Below are 26,580 nucleotides of genomic sequence, written 5' to 3'. Positions count from 1 at the left end.
TCTATTGGTACATTTTAGGTACATGTCTGTGCATCTAGTGGTGCAGCCACCTCATGCAAACATTGCAGACTTTAGGCAGGGAAGTCTTTCACCTGCATGTAGGCTTCAGGGCTCTGGTTGAGAAACTTTCTTTCCATATGGTTACAGTGTTGGATTCTTTGCAGTTTCACCAGTTGTAATCAGTATTAGCGATGACTATGTTTCCTCAGTTGTCTAGGCTATAGGACTTTGTGGCAGTGACAGTGGTTACATAGGCTATTAGGTCAAGATCTTAGAGATCCAGCTATTTTTTTTCTTCCTTATTGAGGATTCTCAGCTGAAGGGATCTCTCAGTGTCAGCATCTGTCAAGGTATACAAGCAACTTCAGTTGTCACTGGGATCCAGGCCACAGGTACTCATAATAGCTGTGAATCTAGGTTTCTAGACTAGAGGTCTTGAAAAACTACCATAACACTTGACACTCAATTCATAAGTTTACTTTTCAACATGAAAGTGGATGCAGTTCCCCTACTAAGTTGAAGTCTGTTGTTCTGTTGTTCTGAGGTGCACCCCAGCAGTTCAGGGGACTGGGAAGTAGTTATGTTTCTGACTCTGGAGTCAGGGCACATCCCTGGCTTGTCTCCAGGAATGAAAAGATGGTGTGGGAATGAATGTGTTAGGCTTTCTGGGCCATATGGTCTCAATCTCAAGTACTCAACTCTGCCTTTATAGAGAAAGCAACTATATAACTAGATAATAGTAAATTACTAAGATGACTGTATTCCCCCAAAACTATATTTATAACTACTAAAATTTGAATTTTATAGGATTTTATGTATCACAAAATATTCTTTTGATTGTTTTATTCAACTATTTTTAAAAAAACATTTTTATCTCATAGTCCATAAAAATAGTAAATTTAGCAGTAAATTATCTTTAGGCATAGCTTATCTACTTCTGTCACATATCTAGACCTTCCCACTGTGTCCTTTGTCATGAATCTGGACCCTGGCTTTCTGTGTCATATTAAACTTTGATCTCCATGTCAAATATAAAAGAGAAGTGTTCAAAGGTTTTCTTTCACTAGTTGGTGAATTATTCCATCCCTGAGGTGAGTAAGTAATTGTTATGCTATATTGCTATCTGTTATGTGTAAAGTGGAGAGTTTAGTTTAAAACAGTGAGTAGTCAGTGTTACTTTGACTTGGCGATATGCCTTTTATGGATAATAAAATGGGCTAAACCCAAAAGAAGAGTGGAAACTAAACTTAATTAAAAGACTTCTGCAACTTTCTCTTTTCACATTAGCTGGAAAATTTGGGTTAATACATTTAGGAGTCATTCAAAGTTTCCAGTGGTTTTTCTTACTCAGAACCGAGTAAAGAACTATCTTAGCTTATAAATTATCCACATTCCACTTTCCATCTAATATTTAATCTATGTAGAAGGAGGGAGAAAGGAGATGTAGGTGAATTCTTTCAACTTCAGCTTTTCAACTCTTTCAAGTTCTATAACTGCGATTTCTTTTATCTGTACTACTTGATTTGGAAAAGTCCTGCTGCTATACATTTGTAGTCATGACTTCCCTAAGTCAGATCAGCCTTAGCAGAAAAATAAGACATGTAAGATATTGAGAGCTATTTGCTTGAGAACTCGGGTGTTTGGGAGATTTATATGAATTAAAATGCCTATTCTGAATATTTGATCTTACTCTTGATATTTTGAGTTTAGGTTAATATTCTCTGAGCATACATTAATTTATCATGAAAGGTCTTTATTTTATCTTACCCAAAGCTGTCACCATAATTGCATCTTTCCCATATCATACTCTTTAAGTCCCTAAGGATGGGTCTTATCTGTGCTTTTATCTTTTAGGATTTGTCATTCTTTTCAAATTTAAGATGATTTATTCTCATAGAGGATTGGAACTTGATTAAATCTTCTCATGATGTTCACAAGTAAATTCTCTTTTCATATTCCAGGAATATAAAGTCATTTATTTGTGGAATTCAGAGTTTTAAATCTATCTAACCAGGAATCCTCTCAGTCCTGTTAGAATTTTGTCAGTTCTGGTATATGTCACAGTGGTACTCCAACAGCGCTGCCATGGAATGTTGCACAAAGAAGCTCCAAATTACAAAATGGCTCTAGTCCCCCCAGAAAGTGAATTTTGACTACTGAAGATAAATCTCTTAAAGCATGTTTGGCTATTTGTCCTTTGATTTTGAAGTAAAAGGAAATCCTCAAACACTTCTCTTTTGTATTTGACAGGTAGGTCAAAGTTTAATGTGACAAAATGCCAATGTCCAGATCCATGACAAAGGACACATTGGGAATGTCCAGCTCTGAGGCAAAAGTAGGTAAACTATGGCTAAAGCCAATTTACTGTCAATTTACTATTTTTGTATGGTTTAAAAGATAAAAGTGATTTTTATTTTTTAAATGATTGAATAAAATAATCAAAAGAATAATATTTCATGATATATTAAAATCATATAAAATTCAAATTTTAGTGATTATAAACAAAGTTGAATAGGAGTACAACCATCTTAGTCATTTACTATTATCTAGTTATATAGTCTATCACTAGAAAGCAGAGTTGAGTACTTGTGATAGAGAACATGTGGCAGTCAAGCTCTAACATATTCACTCTCCAATTTTTGCAAAAACAAGTTTCTGACCCCTGCTCTAAAAGCATAAACTTTCCTCTTCTTTTTCCCTTGATTACTCCCAAATTGCCTTTATTACAGTTTCTGTTAGTAGAAGTGAAAAACAAAATAATATCTCTGTGATGATTGATGTCCTTTGGAATCTTAACTTTTATTGATTTTTTTCTACATGAAGTTTTGTTCTCTTATAACTTCCTAACAAATGTCTGGGGCTTGTTTGAAGAGAGAAATGTCTACTATATTTTACAAATATGTTCAGTGACTTTAACAGTGAAGAATAAAAGTAAAATGTCTATATTTTCATAAACTATAATGTATGTGAAAATCCTAAATATCCCAAGATATCCAACTTCCTTTATTTATTCTATCTATAGTTAATTCTGCAACATATCAGAAAATACAGCACTTTATATATTCAATATATGGATACATAAGCATATAAAACTTTCATAAATTGTTGGTGTTTGTTACTTTTTCCTACCACCAGAGAGACTAAGTATGAAGAATAATTGTATTTTGATGTCAGCAAAGAATGGAGAAGGTTCTGATAAAATCCAGTATCAAGCCAAAGACATAAACTAAGAGAAAAAGAGATGAATAGATGGGAAAAAGGAAAAAGAGTGTTGGCTTTAAAGAAATAGTTTTGAAATGCATTATCTGACAAAGATGTGATTCTCTGGACCTTACTGTATCCAAAATTCCTACCACATGTGTCAGGAAAATAAAAGTATTCTACTCTAAAACTCACTACCCCCAAAATACTTCAGTAGTATGGAAAGCTTCATTCTGTGGCTGTTGGCCAACCCAGACACTATGCTTTTCACATAATTCTGGTTTTGGATTCCTTCACTCCTCTTCCCTATAGGCTGACCTAAAAAACCACCTGATAATTCTTCCTCTTCTAAATTTACCTTCTAGGGTGGTTAGTGAGGTTCACTAAAGTGCACATGAATCTTCTCCACATACTTACAGCTCCAGCCTACACTGTCTTTGCTCTTGGAAAATACTCATGAAATCCTCCATACGCTGTACCACCACATCTTTACACACATGACATTTATCCTTGGGTAACTTCTGACAGTGTGCCTCAGAGAAAGTGGAGGGTTCTTCGATCTCTTAGATGCATTTCTTCTTACCTGTGTATAAGAAATGGTGAATTCTAAAAGCCTCCACCAATGATGGCTTTTCATACAGCACAAGCAACATGTAGCATTTACAGTAACCATACTATAATATTAAAGGTTATCCTCCATGCTTCTATTTCATACTCTTGACCACTATAGCTATTTGATCATTATGACCTTGGTTTTTTCCTCATATCTGAATCTACATATAATTCTCACTTTAATCTGCTCCAGCCCTTGGTTTTCCCAGTATCCATGGAAATCTGTGAGATTCATCCACCATCCTTCATATATATATTCTTAACAATTCTCACTCCTGAATATCTCTTCATATCTAACATCTTTCTTTCTCCCTCAACCACTACTTTAATTCATCATTTTGAGGAGAGAGTATTATAATTTCCTCCTAAGTAGTTTCATTATTTCTTAAAACCTAGAGTCAATAGATATATAACAGCATTATGCACTGATTTCAGATTATCTCTGAATCTTTAAAAATTGAATCCACATAAATGCACTAAATGAATAGGGATCTTGAATACTACTGTTAAGTGCCTCAAAGCCTTCAATTTGAGTTTGGTTGGTTGCAATACAGTCTAATTGAAGCAGGGCTAACACTGACTTCTTTCTACTTCTTTTTCTGTATTATTTTTCATCATGGGACTTACCATTTAACCCATTGGGGTATAACTTCATAAAAGGAGTGGCCAAGAATCTAGTCTACTTCAGTGCTGTCCAGTAGACTAACACTGATTAATTAATGAATATGAAAATTATGGCACTGAGAGGTACAAGTGATTGTGAATGATTAAATATTTTTTAAAATTATATAACTTTTTGGCATCTATCTGTTAATATGAATATAAATAAATTTTAAAACTGTAAGTTGTTATGATCATCAAGTATGTATGATATTTAGTTGCTTAGACTTGGTGTTAAATACTCTGATTTGAGGAATGGAGTGAATGATGTTATAGTTGATATACGAAGGATGAAGGCAAAAAGCATGCAAATACCAGAAAAGCAAATAATGTCAATGACATAGAGATGAGGGGAAATAAAAAAATTACATGGTATTAATGGGAATAAGATGTACATTTGTTGTTATTTTTACTAGAAAAAAATATAGACTTGTTGATTTATCACAACACTGTAGGTAAACACTAATAAAAAGGAAAAGAAAATGATGTAAAGAAAATTATTAGGCAAACTATAGTAAGAAGTAACTCAGATGGCAAACAGTCTGAAAGTGTAGGTAAATGACCACAGTCTAGGAAACACAGGTTTAGGTGTTTTGATTAATTCTAGGTCCCTGTGCCTCACTCTGAGACCTTGGCAAATTATATGGTCAGTCAAACTCAGTCTCTTCCTCTACAAAACAGGCACTATCATTTAACTTCACACAATTCTTATAAACACTAAATAAGATCATGTTCAAAAGTGAAAATGATTTGTAAAGAATAAGAATCTGTAGAAACAATTGCATTTTGAGTATGATTAGCAAAGAGAATGCTGAAACTACTAATCTATGATATACTGTGGACACTTCAAGTTTTATAATAGTATAAATGCAAACAGAATCAGTGGGAGGCTGAAAAATTTAGAATTTAAGATCATAGTCCTTACAGTTTTAAAATTATTGAGTATTGTGTTCTGACTCTGAACCATTCAGTATTCTTTATCCTCAGCAATCTCAACACCTCACCCCATCTCCCTAAAAAACGGGTATAATATAAGCATCTATTTCATCAAAATACTTCTGAGAATTAAACAACACATATAAGGTCTCAATATATATAATGCCCTAAATACAAAAGCAATTGCTGATGTTATTAAGTAGGGCAAATTGAACTAGAAGAGATGGCAATATGACTTTCATGTTCCTAATAATTCTGGCAGAAATTCCTCTGTAATTGTACGAATTTCTCTCAAAAAAATTCTTAAGACAAGCAAACATTACTAACAAGAGTTTTATTTGAAACTGATAGCAAGAAAATGATGCTGGACAACCATCCAAGGCAAATAAAGAATGCATCACATTGCAGTCATTTTTCTGTGGTTTAGCAGAGTTGAAGTCTGGAAGTGAAGATCATGGTTAGAAATTGACTAAAATATACAAAGCCTAGAGGTTGATTAAGAAGCTTAGAAGGGTCCAGCCGCCATTCCACCACTCCCAGAGCAGAGGAGGTGAGCCACATGGGTGGGTTCCAGCAGCACCACCACCACCCCCGCCCCAACCCTGGAAATGAGAAGACATGCAAACAAGCCTCAAAAACAGACTACCAGATCACCTACTGCAACTCCAATGAGAAACGAGATGGAACAATCTGATACTCAACCACCTGGACTCCCTGAACTGGCAACAAAAGAGGATCTGGAAAAAATGAAATCAGAAATAATTACTCAGATAACAGCAGAGATTGTGCCCATAGTGCAAGACATGATTAATAAATTAGAGAGGACACAGATAAAAAAAATAGAGGAACTGAGGAATATGATGGAATCCCAACGTAGAAAACAAATGGAATCCATAAAACAGATTTCCAGAAGATTAAAAACTCCATTGAAAGTCTACACAGCAGAATGAACCAATGTGAGGACAGAATTTCAGATATACAAGATAAGATTGCAATTAGTGACCAAGAAGAGAAAAATTGCTTCAAATTTGTAAGGGACCACAAGAAATCAATCCAGCAGCTGCTCAACAATGCAAAGAAGAATAACAAAAGACTGATTAGAGTCAATAAAGAAACAGGAGAGAGTGCAGATGACATAAAAAAACTGTTCATAGAAGTGATGGCAGAAAACTTCCCAAGCAGAGGAAAAGAACTTGACATACAGATAAGTGAGGCATATAGGACTACAGCTAGCCTTGATCAAAAAAGATCTACACACAGACATATAACAGTTAGGACTCCAGAAACCCAACAGAAGAACAAAATTCTACAAGAGTGAGAGAAAAGAAACAAATCACAAACAAAGGAAAGCCCATCAGAATCACAGCAGACTTCTCAGTGCAAACCCTCAAGGCAAGAAGAGCTTGGAGTGACATATTTCAAGCCCTAAAGGAAAACAGCCTCCAACCCAGACTGATGTACCCTGCAAAACTATCTTTCAAAATGGAGAAATAAGATACTTTCATGATAAAGAGAACTTTAGGAACCTCATGAATACCAAACTAACACTCCAAAAAATTTCAGACATTATCCTAGGAAAAGACAATGAGGATCACAACCCCAGGAAGCCCAGCAGAATGAATTCATTGGGCATGACAAATTAAATGCAAAGGGGGAGAATCCAACAAAAAGAAAAGGTCATGACAAAGATTTACAAACTGTTAACTTCATCTTCCTAATGATTGCATAATTCAATCTTGTTATTGTACTGATTAGTATTTTTCTGATACTAGTGTTGCACACCTTTCCTTGTGCTGTACTGGCTATTTATCATCTTCTTATGTCTACTTTTTAATTGGATTGTCTATTAATGAGGTGTAAGAGTTCTTTATATATTCTGGTCATACGTTATATGCATTGTAAATATGGTCTGTTTAAGGACTACTTTTCACTTTATTGATGTCATTTAAAGTTCTGAGGTTCATTTATCAATTTTTTTCTTTTATACAGCATGATTTTTGTATCCTAGGAAGTTCTTGCCTACCCTAAATTCATAAACATTTTCCCTTATAGCTTCTTCTTAAAGTTTTATAGTTCTAGTCTTTCATATTTAGGTTCATAGATCCTTTCAAGTCATTGTTATGTATGGAAATAAAGGGTTGAAGTTAATTTTTTATATACGGATACCAGGTGTTCCATTTGCTGAAAACACTATCTTTTCCTCAGCTCTTAAATTGAGTTTATATTATATAAAATGTTAATGTTAACTAATCTTTCAAAACTCAGTGGACCATATATGTGTGGTTCTATTTCTAGAGTCTCTTTTATTCCAATGATCTATATGCTTTTCCTTACACCAACACTGCCTTGATTACTGTAGCTTTAGAGGAAGTCTTAAAATTAGGTACTAAATGTCTTCCAACACTGTTTTTTGTTGTTGTTGTTTTCTTTTTACTTTTTATGTCCTTTGTTCCCCTGCAAAACTTTTAAATTTCAATATCCAATTCTTCATTTATAGCAAGTATACATAGACCTGAATTTTTATATATACCTTGTGTTTTCTAATCTGCTAAATTCAAATACAAGTTCTAGGGGCTCCTAGAGATTTCTTAGTATTTTCTCTGTAGATGATCGTTTCATCTACGTATAAAGATTTTACTTGTACCTTGCCATTCCTATCCTAATTATGTCACTTTATTGTCAGACTATTTTAGTTTAGGCCTATGTTTCAAAGTTTAATGGACAGATGAAGAGTAAGCATATCTGCCCTTGTTCCCCACCTTAAGGAGAAAACATTGTATCTTCTCCATTCATATAAGGCATTTTTGCTGGAAGTATGGAGTATATGTCTTTGATCTGTTGAGAAGGTTTTGTCCTACTTCTAGTCTCCTGATAGCTTTTACCATGAACAGCTGTAGAATTTAGTCCAATACTTTTTCTCCAACTAGTGACAGGATCATATGGCTTTTTCCTTTCCTCTGTTAAAATGATGACTTTTGGGGGTGGATCTTCCAGTGCCGAACCAACACTGCCATCTTATAATAAAACCACCTTCTACATACTGCCAGATCTGACTTCTAATAGTTTGTTTTGTTAAACAAATTTCTATCTATGTTCATACTTTTTCTCCTATTATCTTTATCCAGTTTTAGGATTAGCCCAATGTTGATTTCCTAAAATGAGAGAAGTGTTCCTTCTTTTTTCTGTTTTAAATGTTTGATATAATTTATCAGTTAAAATGCATATGAGCCTGTTGTTGTCATATGGGTAGGTTTTCAAGCTAGGAATATACTTTCTTTAATAGGTGCTATTCAAATTTTATATTTCCTCCAGAGTTAGTTTCATTAATTTGTCTTCCAAGGTACTTCTTAGAAGTTGTCAAATTTATTTCAAAAAAGATTTTTTAATATGCTTTCTATATCCTTTTAAATTCTGTAAAATCTGTGATAATGCCTCCTAGATCTTGATATTGTAATTTTAAAAATGTATAATTGATATTGTGTGATAGGAAGGAAAGGTCTAAAGGAGTAGGGGAAGTGGGAGGGGTAGGGGAAAGGAAAGAAGGGAAAAGAAAAAAATGGAAACAAAGTCTTTGCAAATAGGAAAGGGTGGAGGGGGTGAAGGGAGGGCAGGAGAAGGGGTAAAAAATAAGAACGGAGATACTCATGTAATGGTACACGATCCCAATGATGAATATAACTATATTTATATCTAAAATGTACCAATAAACTTAATGGGGAGAAAAAAAGAAGCTTTGAAGGAAGGCAGAGTAGATGCCAAAAACTCACAAATACACCATGTTTTGAAAGCAATCATCCAACTTTGGACATCATATGTGAATTTTTAACTTTAAGAATCTTCTGACCTCCACTAGTATAGTAAGATCATTTTCATGTCATACCTCTAACTCTGAGTCTCTGGTTGGATAACTTTATCTTGGTAACTGACTTACTAATGTAGGCATGTATCACCCAAATGCTTAGCCATTGGATATGGCACATTACCAATGTGTAGGTAACAGAGGCAGCCACAGCTTTGTGGGTAAACATTCAGACCCTAGTGCTAGATTGCCTGAGTTTGAATCAAGTTAGACTTTTCTACTTGCAAGCTCCCTGCCCTGAGTGAGTCACTTTCCTTTATATGCCTTACCTATAAAATGAGAATGAAATGAATATTTTCTGTTTAGGTTTCTTTGTACTGTTGTGAAGTAGACATGAGTTGGTGTTTGTAAAATGCTTGCAATACTTGTTCCAGAGAAAACCTTTCATAGATATAAGTATTATCATTATAAGAAGTTATTTCCCCAAACCAGCAATTCTCAAGCTTTAGCTATAGCAGAATCATGGAAGGCTTGTTGATACAAGTACTAGTTCCAAATTCTCACCAAAACTCAGATGTAACGTTACTAGAGCAAATGAAACAGTCATTTTAGCTATATTATTTCAGTGTTTATGAGTGACTACATTGGAAGCCTTTTGGAGAATTTCAGGAGCTACTAAATGTGGTCAAGTTGACAGGGATAATTCTGGAGGCAGCTCAGTCAGAGGGCAGTGGGGCTGGAGGTGAGAAAAGGAATGCAACTTAACAGATACAGTAGCATTTACATCAAATTTCTCTGATAATCCCTTTCAAAAGATGGATTTGTCTAAGGGCTGTGTGTGTGTGTATGCACATGTATGTGTGTATACAAATAATATTAATCTTTTAAAAAGGAAATTCTGCCCTTTGCAACAACAGGAAAGAACTTGAAGAGCATTGTATCAAGTGAAATAAGCTGGATATAGAAAAAAAAATACACTGCACCTCACATATGTGTAGAATCTTTATTTTAAAGTCAAATGTACAGAGAAAGAGAATAAAATAGTGGATAGAAAATGAGGGAGGAAATGGGGAGACATAGGACAGAGGACACAAAGTAATGGCCATGTAGGATGAAGGAGTTTAGAGATTTAATGTACAACAGAGAACTAAGCAATAGAATTGTACTGTACTTGAAATTACTGCATAAAGAGTAGACTTTAGCTGGACACGGTGGCACATGCCTGTAATCCCAACACTCTGAGAGGTTTGGGCATCTTGGCAATTAGCAGGACCCTATCTCAAAGAAAGGGGGGGGGAGCAAAGAAGAGAGGAGAGAGGAGGGGAAGGGAGGGAGGAGAGGAAAGGAAGACAAGAGGAGGAAGAGGAGAGAAAAAGGAAGAAAAGACGTGTCAGTATGAAGGCCCTAGGTTCAATCCCCAATAAAAAAGTAAACTTTCAGCTGCTTGCTGCTTTCGCCACAAAAAATAAATGTGAAACAATGGATATGCTGATTTGCTTCACTAATTTTATTAACTACACATATCCCATAATCTCGTGTTGTGTACTTTAAATATGCACAATACAATTTATTTAAAAGGAGGAAGGGTTTCTCTAATAGGGCTAAACAGAACATTTAATCTGCGTGGATCACAGGTTATAATCCTCAACCTTGAAAATGGACTTTCGGGGAGCCACAGACCCAGGACCTCCCTCGGTGATTAAAGCCATCTCTTAAACCTGCCAACAGGAGGAAGAGGTCACGGAGAAAGTAAGTGTGCCGCCACTGAAACTAGCCAGCCACTCAGATGGTTCTAGGAATTTCAAAAATCATAAGGAAGCAAGAAAGAAGGCGAATATCCATTCCGTGCCCTAGCAAAACTCAGAGGGGCTCATAGGTCCTCTCTCCGTTTTCCCACCTCAAGCGCCTTGGGGACCGCCCAAACTTCAGAAGCAGCTGGCAACGTCAGCCCCGCCCGCCTTCCGTCCCGGGCTGCGAGCAGTCTGCACGACCGCGGCTAAGCGCGGACTCCGCTGGGGCGCGAGCCCATTGGTCATCAGGGCAAAGAGGTGAGCCGCTCAGCCAATCCTTTCCTGGGAAGAGGAAGGGACCCCGCGCCCAGCAGCCCACCCTCTAGGGGCTTGGCGTGGGAACTGGCAGTCCTGCACCGGGAGCCTGCGTGGGGGGCCAGGGAGGCCGGAGGGTGGGGTGAAGGTCAGGGGGAAGAGGGAGGGAGACTGGCAGGTGACCGCGAACAAGACCGAGTCACTTCATTGACAGATGGCAGACAAAAAACACACTCAGGAAGGATCATCAGTTAGATGAAGATCCTTATTGTAGACACGGATGCACGCGTGACACATTTGTCCAAAAGGGACAATGTGAGGAGATACTCCTGAGACCTAAGGGCAAGTGGGGTGATAGCAATAATTATCTCTGAGTTAACTTTAAGTAGAACTGAAGCACACGGGGAGGGGGTGGATTTTAAAGCTTCCAACAATAAAAACAACCATTATAATAAAGGAACACTTCTGGATTAATTTGGCAACAGCAGTACCTGCAGTTATAAAAGCACCTCAGGACTCTGGGAAGAGTGTGACTCCTGAGCAGCAAGCCAAAAATTATAAGCCATTTGCTTACTTTGGGAGCACAGAATGTTTCCTCCCTCAGGTTTGGATTCAATTTTCCATTTCCTGCGAGGGTTTTTCTCTGTCCACGTCACAAGAGGATTCAGGACCAAGAAAGAAGAGCTCAGGTATTGTCAATTCCTATTTCATTGTGAATATTTTTAAGTTTAGGTTTGTATACTAAATCCATATGTTCTCATACTTCTGATTCCCTGGTCACATCTTCTATTTTCTAGCTGAATAGAGATGCTATCATCCCAATGTTCCTTCCTTTCTCCATCTAATCATAGGCAGGTGGAAATGCTGTCTCCAAAAGTGCAAAGAAAATGGTTCCAATGACAAAAGTGGTTATATGATTGATACTCTATTACATTTTAATTTGATCTAAACTCCAAATTCTATCTTTGTATCTATATGAAGGTATAAGCAATTTAGCACCTGCATTATTTCTAATTTCTAGCATATTTCATAGCTAAAGAGTGGTTACTAGCAGAATCCAAAGTAATTCTATTCCAAGGAATACTGGGCTTTATAAATTATGTAGGTCATTTTTGTTTCCAAAGCATAATAAAGATTTCATTCCAACCCTGTATGTTTTGAATTTTAGGAGGGAATTAGGTTTGGATCTCTGGGCTTGCCTCACGTATGGGTAACAGATATCATTTTTCCAACAAGATGAACATACTTCTTCCTTGGTTATGCTCTCCCACCCTTGTGGCAGATTTTATAAGGAAAAGGGACCAAGAAAAGAGTCAGAGGGGTGTTTCTAAGCAGAGCCAAAGCAGACAGCATCATGCCTGTGCGAGGTCAGCTTGGCTACTGCACTGCAGGTCAAAGCCTCAAGCCCTCCCAGCCAGTCAGTGACTGTGGCTGTGGTCATTAGTTGGCAGTGAAATGTCCAATGTGTCTTTTTTGGCATGGACTTGAAGACATGTTAGAAAGAGATTTATTCTTCTTTCCAGTAGATTATTACAACTTTTAAAAATGTTTTTGAAGAAGTTTTAATCAAATGAGAAAACACATTATACATTCAATGATTAAATGTTATAAAACTAAGTTTGAAAATACATACACATATGTATCCCTATAAATACATACAATATATAAAAAGTTTGGAAAAGAATATAGCAAAATGCTGATTACATGAGTGGAGATTATTTTTTTCTTTTTAAAATTTATTTATAGTTTCCTTATTTTCTAAGATACTCATGTATTATTTTTATGTTTTTGGAAAGTTAATCTGAAAGGACTCATATAATAGGAAACTAAACCTTACATACTTCAGTTGTCACAATATCTTCATGATGGTCTGTAGTTTCCCTTCATGATAGGGATTGCTGCTTTTCATTAAGAAGCTGAAATTTTCTCAGTAATAAATATCCCACTAGATTATAAGGTTCAGTGTGAGCCCAGAACACACTCTAGTTTTATAAAGACTACATTTTGCCACAAAAGGTATGAATGAAATTAGCCACTTAGAAACTTTAATGTAAGTCCCCAGCATTCCCAGAGATGCTAGGTAGTGAAACTTTTCTTGAACCACTTACAACTCCAAAGTGTGATGTTTTTTCAGGATGAAGGTGAAAGGAAGGGAAATCAGCTGTTTGCTGGTCTCCTTCACTATGATGTGCCTGGTGGCCACCCCCGGGAGCAGGGCCTGTCCTCGCCGCTGTGCCTGTTACGTGTCCACAGAAATTCACTGCACATTTCGGTACTTGACCTCCATCCCAGACAGCATCCCACCTGACGTGGAACGCATCAATTTAGGGTGCGTGGGGCCCTGCTTCATCCCATTCTCAGAGAGGGGTAGATCATATGAATTACTTGTCTCCCAAATCCCAGTGACTTTGTAAGGTTAACCACAACTGTTTTTTTTATTTTTTCTTTTGAAGTGAGCTTGCTTTTGGGGAACAACATGCATATTTTTTCTGCTAATCTGTTACTAGAATAAAGTCTAAACCCTGAGATCCCTCTTAGCAGGTTGGGAGGCTCATAATTGTAGAAGAGCTTCACTCTGGATATATTTTTACTGGAAAATAATATAGCTCCAGGTAAGAATATGGGTTATGATGTATTCTGAGAAATGACAGGGCAACTGGAACCATTGTCCTTTATGTGAAAGATAGGAAAAGTCCACTCTCTTCTGAAAGGCCATTTGAGATTTATAAATGCCAGGAAATGGTAAGTACCCAATTAATGTTAGTCATTGGTGTTAGTGGCTTATTTAAAATTCTTGCCTAATTAAATCTGTCAAAAGATGATTATATTTTAAGGGTTCATATAAAAGTACTTGTGTGAAATTAGTGAGCATCTACTTTATGTCAAGCACAGTGTTTGGCACTGGGGACATAATGATGAACAAGTGACATTATTCACCTCTGGAAGCTGTAGTGAAAGAGGGAAGACAGATGCACCATAGATACAATTTAATACAAACTATATCAGGGTATACAAAGTGCCCTGGGAACAACAACCAAAAATAATGGCCAACATTAATTGTGTACTTACTATATACAGGCATTGGGCTGGGCACTCTGTATATAGTCATTCATTTAAACCTCAGAACACTTTGGAGTGGGTTCTGTTTTCTTCACTTTAGAAGTGGGGAAACGGAGACACAGAAAGTCTCCTGATTTTACTCAGGGAAGCACAAAATTTAAGTGCCTAAACTCATAATCACACCCAGACCAGAAGCCACTAATTTCACTACTAGATAATTCCACCTGAAAGCATCAGGGGAAAATGTCATAAAAGCATGGCCTGGATCTTAATGTTCACAAATAGAAAAGGGTAGAGTCAAAGGCAATCCAACCTGAAGTTCCAGTGTGCACATAAAGATTTGAAAATGAGAATGAATGAGGTGAGTTCTGGGACTGTGGAGGGGCTGATTAAAACTCAGACTGAAAAAACTAGGCAGAGTAAAGTGATCTTCAGTAGAATCTGGTGAATGAATTAAATAATATTTTAAGGATTTGAATAACTCTTTAGGGCACAGGAAAAATATGGGAATCATTGGCGTGTGTGTGTGTGTGTGTGTGTGCGCGTGTGTGTTTGACCTTAGAACTTCAATTAACAGATTTAGCTTATGCCTAGACTCACATTTTTATTTCAGGTACAACAGCTTGATTAGATTGACAGAAACAGATTTTTCTGGACTGAATAAATTGGAGTTACTCATGCTGCATAGTAATGGCATTCACACAGTTGCTGACAAGACCTTCTCGGATTTACAGGCCCTGCAGGTGACACTGGTGGGAGTGGGGGGTTAAAGAGGTGAGGCCGACCTGTGAGCTGTTCCTCCAAAAACTATCCTCTCCCAGGATCTAAGAGTATACATTCTGTAAATTAGAGACAGACATCAAGGGAGAACCAAAAAACTGCCTTCTGTTTTAATGAAACCATATATGGAAATTAGAAAAACAGAAATATTCTGAGACCAGTTTTCTCATATCTCCAGCTAATACATAAGGAAAAAAACAATACTCCAGGATTACTAAACCTTTAAGATTTAATCCTAAAAGGTTATATCTAGTCATATCTAACACTAGAATGTGATCCCTTAAAAATAACGACTATCTTAGATGTTAGTTTCCTATAAGTCAATACCCTGTTTTTTCATCATCACTTGATTTACTTGTTTCTACTCTGCCTTCTTGAAAAATTTTAAAGTTATAGGGACTCCCAATAATGCATAAAGTGTTATAAGAATTATCACACAAGTAAGTGAGAAACTAAAAGCTAAAACAAGTCTAAGGACAAGAATGAGGGAAATACAGAGGAATATATGCATAGAAACTTTTAAGTCTGCTCTAAGTAGGACTTGAAGCTTTTCAGAATCTAACTCACATCTATTACACTTTTCAAAATAAATATAAATAAGACTACTGTTCAGGAAAAGCATTGTCATTTCTAATTTTAAATCTGAAAGAAACGTCTGACGGAACTCTTCATAAAATAGATATAGTGTAATAAAATAAAGGCAATAATGCCATTATAAAAGATAAACACTAGCACTCATGGAACCTTTTAATATCACTTTAGAGCTACGTGAGGAAGGTTTTAACCATGGTGGGGAATATTAGAATGCAGAATGTTAAATGATTTTGTTTATTTAACTTAATCATACTCTATTTGGAATATATAGATATATAGATATATCTTCAAGAGGAACAGATTGCATATCTTTCATGGCATTCTCCACATAGCCATTGTCATGACTAGGCTTTCAGCTGATTTTAAGGGACCTCTGGTTTGATATTGTACTTCCAGGTATCATTTGGGGCAAAGCTCTTCTTTGTTGCCAATGCTTTTTCTTTGTTTATTAGATACTTGGCATTCCAGAAATGCATCTTCAAGAGAAATGACACTTTAGGCCAAATCAGGAAGATATGATGAAAACTCCCTTTTTTTATTAGCATTTCTTTGTTTTTTCTTTTTGGGGGCATGAGTATGTTCAACTACTAATTGGAGAAGGAATTGGAGAATATTGAAATATTCAAAATTATGTGTTTCAAGATCAATTAAAATCATATTACTCAAAATAACCAAAAGTAGAAAACACCCTAGATGTCCACCAACTGATGAATAGATAAAAAAATGTGGTATATCAATGAAATGGAATACTATCCAGCAATAAATAAGAATAAAAGGCTGATACATGTTATAACAGGGATGGGTCTTAAAAACATTTTGCTAAATGAAAGATGTCAGAGACAAAAGGCCACATATTGTATGATTCCATTTATTTTAAATGTCTAGGATAAGCCAATGTATAGAAACAGAATGTAAATTGGTGATTAAAAGGGAGAAAATAACTGCTAATCATGATTGGTTTTTATTTTTAGGTGATGAACATTTTCTAACCTTATATAATGGGAATGGTTGTGCAACTTTGTGAATATGTTAGAAACTCAAGCTCAATAAATCTTAAACCTTTTGGAAGAACATTTGAAAGATCCTTTATGAGAATTTTCAACCATATACAAAAGTAAATAAAACAATATAAGGAGCTCCAGTGAATCATTACCCAGTAGTTATCAGTTATGTCATTTTGTCACTGTGCACTACATTCCATTGAATCATTTTTAAACAAATCCAAGCTATCATGTTGCATTTATAATTCAATAGATATGTTTAAATTAAGGGATCTTTTAAAATAATCACAATGTTATTCTAATTTTAACAATTCCTTAACATTAAAAATATTTGAGTGTTCTAGTTTCTTATATTTAATCAGCAATTAATTTGTTAGAATTGGGCTTCTAACAAGGTGTGCATGTTGCACTGGATTAACTTCAACATGTTTTATTATTGAGACAAGCTTTTCTCCTTTGTGTGAATTTCTTTGACAATAAGTGTGTTTTCTTTTTTACTCATAGGTCTTAAAAATGAGCTATAATAAAGTCCGAAAACTTCAGAAAGATATTTTTTATGGTCTCAGGAGCTTAACTCGGTTGCATATGGACCACAATAACATTGAGTTTATAAACCCAGAGGTTTTTTATGGACTCACCTCTCTCCGCCTGGTACATTTGGAAGGAAATCAGCTCACTAAACTCCATCCAGAAACATTTGTCTCTTTGTGCTACCTTCAGATATTTAAAACATCTTTCATTAAGTACCTGTACTTAGCAGATAACTTCCTGACCTCTCTCCCTCAAGAGATGCTCTCTTATATGCCTGACCTAGAAAGCCTTTATCTGCATGGGAACCCATGGACCTGTGACTGCCATTTAAAGTGGTTGTCTGACTGGATACAGGTGAAGCCAGGTATCTACTTATATTGTTTATATCTTGTCCTAAGTAGGATTATAAACATGGGGGTGTTTTATCAGCAATTGAGAACCCTAGGTAATTTGCTGAAGAAAAAGTGTAGTCTCACTAATTATTCAGTGACAAGGATTTCTTTATGCCTGCATTAGTGCTACTGTGGTACAGTCAAGAAATTGTGTCAGAGACCTACAGTCCCTAAGGCTTAAATTCTTTACTTCCTAGCCCATTAGATTAGAAGTCTGCTAACCTCCGGCTTACAGAATCAAGCCTGTGTGCCTTTGCCCACATTCCTGGTCCTCCCAGTGTGGTCAGGTCCTATCCTCAGTCTCATTTCTTTCCTTTACCACCTTCAGCCTCTCTCTCATCCTGGACACAGAGCACTTTTTTGCTATAATTATTCTAAACTACTTCCTGACACACCACCACTGTTCCTCCAGCTCACACCTGCTGTTGCCTTATGGGGAGCCCTTCCTCTCCTCCTCTGTTTGATGTGCATCTAGCCAGCCAGCCAACTAGCTTTGCTCAGTCCATACTTCTCCCTTCTGGGAAGTCTGGCTGCTTCTACACCCACCTCATCTACAGCAGACTAATCATTTCCCTGCTTTTGTAGTTTGTCTCCACTTTCATTCTTGTGTTTGTAGCAATTTATTATATTTACTAGTATTAGATAGCTGTTGACCTTCTATATCAAATTTATCCATCTTTAGTCCCTACATATGCCTGGAGCATAGTAGGTACTAAGTAACTTTTGTTAAACACAGCATTTATCAGTTATATAGCCATTTTGATGATGAATACAAATGAGCCTACCACCCACTGAATACCTATAGCATTAATATGTTCAAACATGTATGTGTAATTCTTATCTGTATTTTTTCAAATAAGTTCCATTTATGCATATATATATATATATATATATATATATATTAGACAAATGCTTTAGGGCTAGCATCTTTTTTTGTGTGTGTACTGGGGATCGAACTTGGGTCCTTGCACTTGCGCAAGGGCTAACATCTTTTAATCAGGTCTAAATAATTGAGCGTTCTCCTTTTGCCTTAGATAGCTTGCTGATAGTCCTACAACACCTATGAATAAATCACAAACTTTGTTCTTTGAAATTTTTTTTTTCTATTCCAAGAGATCTGAAAGTTTCTCACACCTTCAGTTGTCTTGTTTGGCCTGTGATAGGCAATCCTTTGCAAATATCAGGGTAGTCAAAGGTAACATTCTTCCATTTCCTGGGGTTATCTTCCAGTCTTTGATTGCACAAAACTCTTGGTATTGCTTTCTAAAAATGTAGATTTGTGGCCGTTTCTCTGATAAACATTTGTCTCACAAACACTAATATATGTCCTGCTGCTTTGTTTCCATGCATTTCTATACCCATAACTTTCTTATTTTAATACCAAATAATAGTGTAAACTTCATAAAAATGAACAATTAAATAGTAAATTTAACAAGATTGTTACTAATAATACATGTAAGAGAGTGGAAGATAAAACAATACAAATTACCATGAAAAGTTTTGCAGGAATCCAAGTAGTGATAGCAGTAGCAAGACTGCCTGCTGGCCAGTTGCTACCACAGAACTTTCTCAATTGTAGCACACATCCAAGTTTGTAAGTTAAAATGTCCAAAAAAAATATTGTTTTAGAATTAAGCCTGCCAGCTGCTCTATCTATCCAACCACTTCCTCTGTCCCTCCTTTCCCATCCCAATCTTTCCTGAGAATCCCATACCAAGTTTACTGCCTGTGGGAAGACACACTACGGAACAGTCATCCTAATGGTGAGTGGTGAAGGGTATAATAGGAAAACTTAAAGGTACTAGGAGAACATGAAGTAGTGCTGTTCTTGCTGGGCTGTTGAGTAGCATGCAGTTAGTGATGGAAGAGGATGTGTTAGCAAGTGAGTGAAGGTAGAAGGAACAGTGCATGCCAGAGCCTGGCAGGGCTTGGTGGGGTTGAGGAACAGAAAGTATTCTGTAAGACTGGGACCTGGTGTAATGGAACGAATGGAATGACACAATCAGATTTGCATGTAAGGCAAAACACCTGATGTACAAGTCCTGCTAACTTTTGTTCACATGCAGTCGACAATAAATATAATAAGATCTGAGCATAATTTCGTGATGACATTTAATTAAGCCAGAAACCTGTTATATTCTGTATTTTCATAAGGTTTGATCTCAGGTGAGGGACACTGCTTGCTGCTTGTTGGTAAGAGATGATTGGAAGGAGCCTTTTATGATTGCTCAAAAATTTTTTTTTTTTTTTTTTTTGGTGCCGGGGATCGAACTTGGCTCCTTGCGCTTACTCAGCAGGCGGTGAAACCACTGAGATAAATCCCCAGCCCAAATCTTTTCACTCTTGTCAGCCATGACTTCTGCAGAGGTTTACACTATAATATTTGCTGAAGAATGCTGACTCAACAAACCTCTTTGACATCACCTTTTACACTGAAATACAGTAGTTCCCTTTTCTTCATGGGGAATATATTCCAAGCCCCCCAGTGGATGCTGGAAACCTCAGTCCTTTGTAATTCAGTGCTTTGTTCATCTTATCTAAACACTTTAAACATAACTTTTGCAACTTAAAGTGCAAATAACAAAACTAGCAATAATTTTTTTCCTTCATTATAATTTCACAGATAGATTGAGTCTTACCATAGATCATAGCAAGCTTAGCATGTGGGCTTTTTCTTTCCTTTGGCTGACAGTTTTCACCTTTCACTTAAAGGAAGAACTTTATAGATTTTCTTTGAGATATCTGAATTGCCAGCATCAGGACTCTTGCACTTCGGGATCATTAGTAAGCAAAATAAGGGTTACTTCACACAATCACTGTCATACTGTGACAGTCTATGTGATAACTGAGGTAGGTAATAAGTAACAAGCATGAACTGTGCACAGTGGGGACACACTGGAGGGAGGATGGGACACTAGAATAGTGTGAGATTTCACCGTGCTACTGTGAACAGCATGCAATTTAAAACTTATGAATTATTTATTTCTAGAACATTTCAATATGTTTTCAGACCATGAGTAAACAAAGGTAACTGAAACTAAGGCAAGTAAAATTGCAGATATGGGAGGACTTCTGTACAGACTGCAGAGACCGGAGTCCTGAGTCAGAGCACCTTTCTTAGGCCTTTGAGAGGAAATGCGCACATGTGTAAAGGCAATTTGACTCCATCTAACCACTCTGGAAAATTAGACATAAAAAATCCAGTGCTTAAATTCTGTGCCTAATGCATAGTATAGGAGCTATTATGTGGAATGGTATGGAAATCTCAGGCTACATTTTGTATAAGAAAAAACTCTTATCCAGTATTTCAGTGACTATTTTAAATACCCTTACTAGAGATGTATTTAAAATACCTATGTATGGGCCAGGGATTTAGCTCAGTGGTTCTGGCGCCTGCCTTGCAAGCGGAAGGTCCCGAGTTTGATCCTCGGTACCAAAAAAAAATTTTTTTAAAAACCCCATGTATATGATATCTGAATACCTGAATGGGAAGTTTATGATTTGGAAAGATTAGTTCTGGTGCTATATGACTTGCAAGCTTATGACTTCTTCAGAATGTCAGGCCTTTAATGAGCTACCTGCTGTTTGGGGACAAAGCTAACTCCTATTTCTTTAAACCTGATTCTCTTCTACTGAGTTCACATCAACCTATGGGGCTACCACCACTCACTACCAAAGTCATAAGCCTGAGTCTCCCCAGACTCTTCTCAATCCCCCTGCTATGTTCTACCACTGTTTTACTACTACTATTTTACCTGTTTCATTATCTCCTGAACCTATTTCTCTCCATTCCTATGTCTACCAAGCTAAACCAGGCCACAATATCTCATATTTCAGGCAATGTTCTTTTGGAGAAAAAACTTCAGTTTTAAATGATATCTGCTTGTAAAGTGATCATTTATCAAACAGGTTACCTTTTAAAGGACAATGTAGTTCTATGATTGTCCTAAAACATTAAAATGAAGAAGTAAACTACTATTAATTAAAAGTGATGAATATGAGCATATTTTTTTAAGTAAAGAACTAAGTTATTCAACTAACACTTACTGAGTAGCAAATATATATCAGAATTTTCTAGACATAGTAAGTAATACAGACGAAAGCTTTGTGCTTATGCATATTATATTATAGCAGGATTTATATAAACAATATCTTTTTAGAAATCATTTCAGAGGGAAACACTTAAAAAGTTATCTATTAAACATTAAAATTTAAATTTTTTCAAATTCTGTCAAAAATATTTCTTTCAAATGTTAATTTACAAAGAGGTCATAACATAATAATTCAACTGTGATTTTTCCTAGATGTAGTAAAATGCAAAAAAGATAGAAGTCCCTCCAGTCTTCAGCAGTGTCCCCTTTGCATGAACCCCAGGACCTTTAAAGACAAGCCCTTTGCTACCGTCCCAGCTTCAGCTTTCCGGTGCACAAAGCCAATTATTGACTCATCCCTGAAATCAAAGAGCTTGACTATTCTGGAAGATAGTGGTTCTGCCTCTGTCTCTCCCCAAGATTTCATGGCACCTTTTGGCTCTCTCACTTTGAATATGACAGACCAGAATGGAAATGAAGCTAACATGGCCTGCAGTATCAAAAAGCCATTGAGTTCACTGCCCATTTCACTCACTGAAGAAAATGACTATATCATATTAAATACATCAATTTCAACATTGCTTGTGTGCAATGTGGATTATAATCACATCCATCCAGTGTGGCAAGTTCTGGCTTTGTACAGTGATTCTCCCCTGATACTAGAAAGGAGCTATTTGCTCACTGAAACACCTCAACTGTGTTACAAATATAAACAGGTGGCTCCTAAGCCTGAAGATATTTTTACAAACATAGAGGCTGATCTTAGCACAGATCCTTCTTGGTTCATGCAAGACCAAATTTCCTTGCAGCTGAACAGAACTACCACCACCCTCAGTACATTACAGATCCATTACTCAGCTGATGCTCAAGTCACTTTACCAAGAGCAGAGAAGAGGCCAGTGAAACACAAATGGACCATGATTTCAAAGCTTAACAATACCAAGCTAGAACACACTGTGTTGGTTGGTGAGACCATTTCCCTGGACTGCCCAGGCCAAGGAGATCCCACCCCACACTTGGAGTGGCTTCTAGCTGATGGGAGTAAAGTGAGAGCCCCTTATGTGAGTGAGGATGGACGGATCCTAATAGACAAAAGTGGGAGATTGGAACTGCAGATGGCTGATAGTTTTGACACAGGAATATACCACTGCATAAGCACCAATTATGATGATGCAGATATTCTTACCTATAGGATAACTGTGATAGAGCCCCATGTAGAAGCCGCTGAAGAAAACAGAGTTCATCACACAGTTTTCATTGGTGAGACATTGGATCTTCCATGTCATTCTACTGGCATTCCAGATGCCTCTATTACCTGGGTTCTTCCAGGAAATACAGTGCTGTATCAGTCCTCAGGAGACAAGCAAATTCTTAACAATGACACATTAAGAATATTCCGTGTTACACAAGAGGACCAAGGTCATTATCACTGTGTAGCAGCCAACCCATTAGGGGTTGTTGCTTTGATTTTTCAAGTTTCTGTCAAAATAAAAGGTCAAAAGCCAGAGAAGCAGGATGTGGACACAGATGGATCTGGTTTCAATACACCTGATGCCAGTGCTCACGTTAAGGACCTACCAGCTGTGCAGCTCCCTACAGCTACTGCTGTGGGGATTGAGGTTCGAAAAGAGGTTTCAAGGATAAATAAGAAAGACAATTACCAGGAATTACTACAGCAGCAGCATGGAGATTCAACAAACCGACGTTTTACGAAGCACAGAAGGCAGTTCCTTCCCTCTGCTCGGAGAATTGACCCACAACACTGGGCAGCATTTCTACAAAAAGCTAAAAAGAATACTGTGCCAGAGAAGCAGGCAAATATCACAGCAAAGCCACCCCTACCCATCACCCAACTTGTGAAAATACCTACTGAGGAAGAAGACTCTTCAGGCATGCTCTCTCTAGATGAGGAATTTACAGTCCTGGCAACCAGAGCTTCTAGTGTTCCAGCAACAGTGACTGCTGACTTTAGAATAGTATCTCACAACCTTGTGACAAATATGGCTTCTGGCACCGAAGTCTCCCCACTTGTAAGTCCACAAGTACTGCAACCTACTTCTATTAAAATTACAAATATGTCAAAGATTATAAACCCAACCATATCAAGCAAAATTCAAGGCACAACCAACCAAAATCCAACTACTATCTTTCCATTACTACCTGGAGTCACTGAGTTTCGTGATGTTGATCAGATGGAGAGAAGAAAGAATTTTCTAAGTGCACTCCCAGTAATGGGGAAGACTATGACCAATGATGTCCATATTAAAATGCTTGGTAGCACTAACAAAAAAGTAGACATAATCTTAGAGTCAGTAAATACCATAGATGACCATGAGACACCTGTAACAAGAGGCAGTGAGCCCAGGAGAAATCACTTCCATTCTCACACTACTCAAAATCCTAGCATCTCCAAACTTTCTTCAGATCCACACACTGCTGTCCATTCTCACTTCCAGACATTCAGAAATAATACAGCTATCATCCCACCACACAGACGCTTTGGGAGACGAAGGAAAATTTGGGGCAGAGGGCGAATTGTAGGCCAATATAGAACCCCAGTTCTCCAACGGCAGAGATATGGCATCGTGAGGCCAACATCCAGAGGTTTTAAGGAAAGCACCACTGCATTTTCAGCCACAGGGTTCCATGTGATATGCCCATCCTGTCTTCCCACCTCCACCACAGCAGCACTGTTTTTTCCAGGATCTTCCCGCAGCACTCTCCCCAAAGCTAACATCGCTAGGGTCACATCGGAAGAGTCTACAACTCTAGTTCAGAATCCAGCGTTACTGTTTGAAAACAAACCCATTATAGACATTGAGAGAACAATAAGATTTTTCAGTGATGAAAGTACCCAGGAAACTTCAACTGGTACAGTCTTGACTTACTATCCAAGATCTATATCTATGGAAAAAACTCTTACAGTGAATAAAGCTTACCAAAATGTGTCTAGCACCAGAAAAGCTGAAAGAGATTCAGAGATTATGTCACCACTTTCACGTTCTATTACCAAGCCATCAATCCCTACTACTATAGGCATTACAAAATTTTCAAGAAGGAAAATTCCCTGGCATCAGATCTTTGTAAACAACCACAATCTAAAAGGGCTATTAAAGAATCTGCACAAATTTGGTTTACAAAAAAGGAAACCCACAGTGCTTCCTAAAATATCTCCTGTTTTACCCACAAATAAAATTAGTCCCTTCCATTCAACAACATTCTCAGCAAGCCTGACACAAATTCCGCCTGCAACTTCGACTACAGTTCACCACAATATCACTGAAACACACAGTCCTGAAAGTATCCCAGCAAGGAAGGAACTTCCCTTCCTACCTTTTTACCCTATGTTTCCTAGTATCACAAGCAAAAAATCAAGCACAAAAAGCTTGATATTGGTGCAAACAACACCAGCAACTCTTTCTACTGACTCTACATCTATCATTATCAATAAAATCCAAACAGCAAGACCGAGAATGCAAAAAGAGCAAATAATAGAGGAGTCTCAGAATAGGAATGATCCAAGCACCTCTTCTAGGCAGAGTTCTGGTGTCCCTACATCTGCTGCTATGCTACCTCCTGTTCTAACCACAACTGAAACTTCAATTAAGCCAAAGATCTCTGCTTTCACTCATTCCCTCCTAGAAGACACAAGTGGAATTTTGGGCACAATTGGTCAGCCCTCCAGAACTACTAATCTGGTAGATGAAATTGAAGAACTGCCCCAAGAGAACACTCTGACTTTGAAAAGCACTATTGCTTCTGAAACAACTTTGTCTAGCAAATCAGAGCAGAATACCACAACTAGGAAAACCATAATCAGTCCCTCAACCATGTCATCATTCCTAGGCAGCAGTGCTCCTCAAATGCCCATGCCCACTCCCCCTCCCTCTACTCAAGGTGCGGTTACTGACAATGTGGGGACACCTGTTTTCAAGAGGACAAATATGGTGGCCAAGCTGCATGAATCCTCAAGGCATGATACTAATCCACATCAATCATTAGTAGCATTTGCAATACCACCCAAGGCACACTCAAAAGCTAAATTCACAACTAGAACCACTCACTTTACCTACTCTGACCTGCTACATTCTACTCCTACATCAGCCCCAGAAACAACAGTCAAAACACAGATTTCTAAATGGATGCCCTTTCCTTGGCCAGAGAAACAATTTTGGCACAAGTCATACCCAGAAATTTCTGAAAAGGACAAAAAGCCAGTAGTCAGCATGTTTCCCACTTTCAGCTTCCCAGAGCCCACTTCTCATGCTTCATATTGGGATAGACCAGATAATGCAAAGAAGAATGGATTTGATAAGAAACCAGTTGAAAAAATAACTTCCAAATTCCTTCCTCCTGACATTTTGTCTAGAAATACATTTGAAAAGCCCAGAATAGTCAGAGGAAAAGCTGCAAGTTTTACTGTTTCAGCTGACTCAGATGGCTTGCTTCCTTGTGAGGCTACTGGAAACCCCCTGCCCACCATTCACTGGAGTAGAGTCTCATCAGGTATTTGAAACTTTTCTTACACTTAGTCTTCTTTAATTGTAGCATAAGTAAAATATTATATTTTGGGAGAAATCTGAAACTGGAGTTGATTTCTTCAGAGATTTAATAGAAGTTTCAAATTTCTCCAAAATACAAAAAATATTAAAATTCTTATGTAACATTTGCATATTTTTGCTCATTAGGTTTTAAAATATGTTCATTAAGAATGGTTTTTGAAATGCTTTAGAAGAACATCCAAAAATAAGATTTGAAAAAGAAAGAATGGCCATGGCATTAAACTATCTGGTTTTAAAATGTAAAGTATGTGAATTTAAAAAATTCAACAATACTATAACTTTGGCAACCTGAAAACTAGATTTTAGAATGTATTTA

General features: G+C 37.1%; 1 protein-coding gene across 6 annotated transcripts in view; it reads left to right on the top strand.

Annotated features, from left to right (window-relative positions):
- Window positions 1-10,969: 10,969 nt before the first annotated feature.
- Igsf10 (immunoglobulin superfamily member 10) overlaps window positions 10,970-26,580 on the top strand; it is a 30,063-nt gene continuing 14,452 nt past the window's right edge. Inside the window, exons 1-6 of one of the 6 annotated variants that reach the window (XM_087186346.1) lie at window positions 10,970-11,256; window positions 11,858-11,942; window positions 13,388-13,582; window positions 14,927-15,056; window positions 17,193-17,583; window positions 21,916-26,208. In XM_087186346.1, coding sequence (XP_087042472.1) covers window positions 13,389-13,582; window positions 14,927-15,056; window positions 17,193-17,583; window positions 21,916-26,208 — 5,008 coding nt within the window. In that variant the 5' untranslated portion in view covers window positions 10,970-11,256; window positions 11,858-11,942; window position 13,388. Of the gene's footprint in view, window positions 11,257-11,400; window positions 11,943-13,387; window positions 13,583-14,926; window positions 15,057-17,192; window positions 17,584-21,915; window positions 26,209-26,580 lie in introns of those variants that run through there. The other 5 variants (XM_087186345.1, XM_087186348.1, XM_004834455.3 and 2 more) reach the window with 5 other exon arrangements.

Source organism: Heterocephalus glaber, unplaced genomic scaffold, assembly GCF_053883595.1.
Source record: "Heterocephalus glaber isolate CG9 unplaced genomic scaffold, H.glaber_assembly_v1.0 deba00001504, whole genome shotgun sequence".
In the NCBI taxonomy this organism is placed as follows: domain Eukaryota; kingdom Metazoa; phylum Chordata; class Mammalia; order Rodentia; family Bathyergidae; genus Heterocephalus; species Heterocephalus glaber.
This window is presented reverse-complemented; position numbering and strand designations above follow the sequence as displayed.